Below are 2,895 nucleotides of genomic sequence, written 5' to 3' on the forward strand. Positions count from 1 at the left end.
GAAAATTTAGGAATAAATTTTCGGAAGTAAGAGGCCAAACCTATGAACTGCCTAAGCTGTGTGACAGTCGACGGTGCAGGTAAAGAATTCAAAGCTTGTATTTTTCCCGGGTTTGGACGAACTTCTCCGTTACGAATTACATATCCCAAATAAAGTACCGACGTTTTCAGAAAAGAACATTTAGCGAAATTGAAAGAAAATCCGGCGTTTACGAGAGGGTTTAGTACAGTGTGCAACCTTTCTAGAGCTTGATCTATTGAGTCGGCGATTATTAGAACGTCGTCCAAATAAACAATGACATACGAATAAGCGAGGTCGCCTAAGGCCTTGAAAATTGCTCTCTGGAAAACGGCTGGTGCATTTTTCAACCCAAACGGCATCGTCACGTATTCGTATTGACCGTCGGGGGTAACGAACGCAGTATATTCCGTCGAGTTAGGATGAATGGGGATCTGGTGAAATCCGCTAGCCATGTCCAGACTAATGAAGTATCTCGCACTCTGCAATCTCGCGATTTGGTCAGCAATAAGGGGTACGGGGTACCGATCCGCGACCGTATTTTTATTCAGCGCTCGAAAGTCTACACACAATCTGTCTGAGCCGTCCTTCTTCTTCACGAGTATCATAGGGCTCGCGAACGACGAATTACTAGGTTTTACGATTTGTGCTTTCATTAATTCGTCTATTCTCTCGCGTACTATTCTTCGCTCTTCCTCGCTAAGCCTGTAAGGGCTTCTCTGCACAGTGACGTTGGGATCAATTAGCCGTATTTCCAACTGACCCGTATCGACGCGAGTACGCGGGAAACCCGTAATGAATGATTCTTTAAATTTTTCGAGAACAGAGATTACTCGATCTCTGTCGTTACCGATCACATCAGTGTCAACCTCGTTAATGTTGACCGCATCTTCCGCGACTTTACCACAAGCGTTAACGACCTTTGTTTTACAAATAACGAGGCTATTTTGCGTGATATTTACGTCGAATCCCTGGCTCAAAATCTCGCGACCACTCATGATATCGTATTTTAGGTAATCGTCGGCAAGGACATGAAAAACTATCTCCAATGTAAGACCGTTAATACAAACAGTGGACAAAATCTGAAGTGTACTCTTAATACAAGTATTCCCGATCCCCCGCATCACTACCACATCGGTTATTCTTTTACCCGAAAATTTCGAGGCTAGGGACTCTTTGATTAACGAACACTCGGCCCCAGAATCAAAGTAAAATGGATACGACTCACCCAGATGGCTTAATCTACCAGCCGGAGCTTCCACTACACAGGAGGCGATCCGGCGTTCGTCAATGGAATCGTGGTTTCTTTTCCGCGATGATGGGCAATTAGGCGCGATATGTCCCTCCTCGTGGCATTTGAAGCAGGTCACCTTCGACGATGCGGCTGGTCGTTTTTCCTTCGGGTTTCGTATATCCTGCTCCTTCCCCGTTTGTATTTGCAGGCGACCCTCCGTTCTCCTATGTCCGAGAGCACCACAGCGGTAGCACTTAATCCGAGGAACTGATAGCCTGCTTCGTTTAGCTTCAGGTTCCGTTAGTGAATTTCTTGGCGAAAATGTCGGCTGATCGTTGTAAGGGAGAATCCTCATTTCATCATGAAATTGGTCCTCCGTCCTGATGTTATTCGCGAGCGTTAGTCGCCGAAAGCGTCGATCTTGTGAACTCAGTATATAAAGGGCGAGGGCATTGATCACTTCGGGCATCGTTAGATCCTGCAACTTCATGTGCAGCATGGAGCGGAGGCGACTACCGTACGCCCCCGGGGATTCAGTCTCCGACGGTCGTTCTCTGGATATCCTTATTAACGCCGAAGCGGCTGTCTCTCTGCCACCAAAACGCGAAAGAAACTGTTCCTTAAACGTTGGCCAGGTAAGCTTTCCACCGCGCGCCATTTGTGAAAGCCAATGCGCAGCAGGACCCCTTAGGGCGCGATTTAGAGCGGAAAGTAACGCACTATCTTGCATCGGGTGGTCTTTCAAACTCAAATCAGCATGAGAGCACCACGCGGATGGATCGGCGCCCGCACCTTCGGGGTCAAAACGTGGTAACGTTGCATCCTTAGATTCCGTACTCGGTCTTTGCTCCTCCGGTTTGTGCGCTAGTGTCTGAATTAACTCGCGCATAAGGACCATTTGCTCTTGTAGCACTTTAAACGGTTCTAATCCCACTTCTGATGTCGGATCACGATTCGAATTTTGGGCGCGCGACGACTCTTCATGTGGACTAGCCATCGTTTCACAAAGCCGAGATTTTATTTACACGTATATACAGGTCTATCACTAAGCTTAACAAATAATAAGTACAACTAATAATAAGTCTAACAAACACTAAACCTAATGAATAATACGATCTACGAATAATTAAATTAAATAATACTATTAGCAATGTTTGAGTTCAAACGAATCCACGGTCACCGGGATAACTCCTTACTAAGCGAAACTAACTTAGACGCAAATGCGATCGTCGAAAATGCTCGATGTATCACTCTCCAAGGCAATCGCAAGAATGCCAGCCGCGTGGAGATTTTTCTCCCTGTACGATTGCATTTTGTTTTCTATACCCGTTTGGAAGCATCGAGAAGGTTCCAAACGCCGTTGCTAGGCACACTCGTTGGAAGCATCGAGAAAGTTCCAAACGCCGTTGCTAGGCGGTTTCTGCCTGGAGTTTTGATTACTAATACAATGTATGTCCCATTGCATCGGCACCTCCGAGGCAACATCACACGTGGCTAGGCCCGCTCTCGAGGCCGCATGCCGCCACAACCACATTTCTCGGAAAACACATACAACCACTCCAGACCTCCGTTAGATAAAACATCCATCCCGTGACCGTGGCTACGTTCAGCGACCTATTATCACCTCGAACCCAATCTCGCTT

At 46.7% G+C, this 2,895-nt stretch overlaps 1 protein-coding gene across 1 annotated transcript; it reads right to left on the minus strand.

Moving 5' to 3' along the window:
- Nucleotides 1-649: 649 nt before the first annotated feature.
- Nucleotides 650-2,150, minus strand: LOC117241157 (the record flags this gene model as incomplete). Its single annotated transcript, XM_033507135.1, has 1 exon — nt 650-2,150. A coding segment is annotated over exon 1 (1,501 nt), but the record flags the coding sequence as incomplete, so codon positions are not given.
- Between the last annotated feature and the right edge of the window lie 745 nt (nt 2,151-2,895).

This window comes from Bombus vosnesenskii, unplaced genomic scaffold (assembly GCF_011952255.1).
Source record: "Bombus vosnesenskii isolate JDL3184/JDL3185 unplaced genomic scaffold, Bvos_JDL3184-5_v1.1 scf7180000015324, whole genome shotgun sequence".
Classification (NCBI taxonomy): Eukaryota; Metazoa; Arthropoda; class Insecta; order Hymenoptera; family Apidae; genus Bombus; species Bombus vosnesenskii.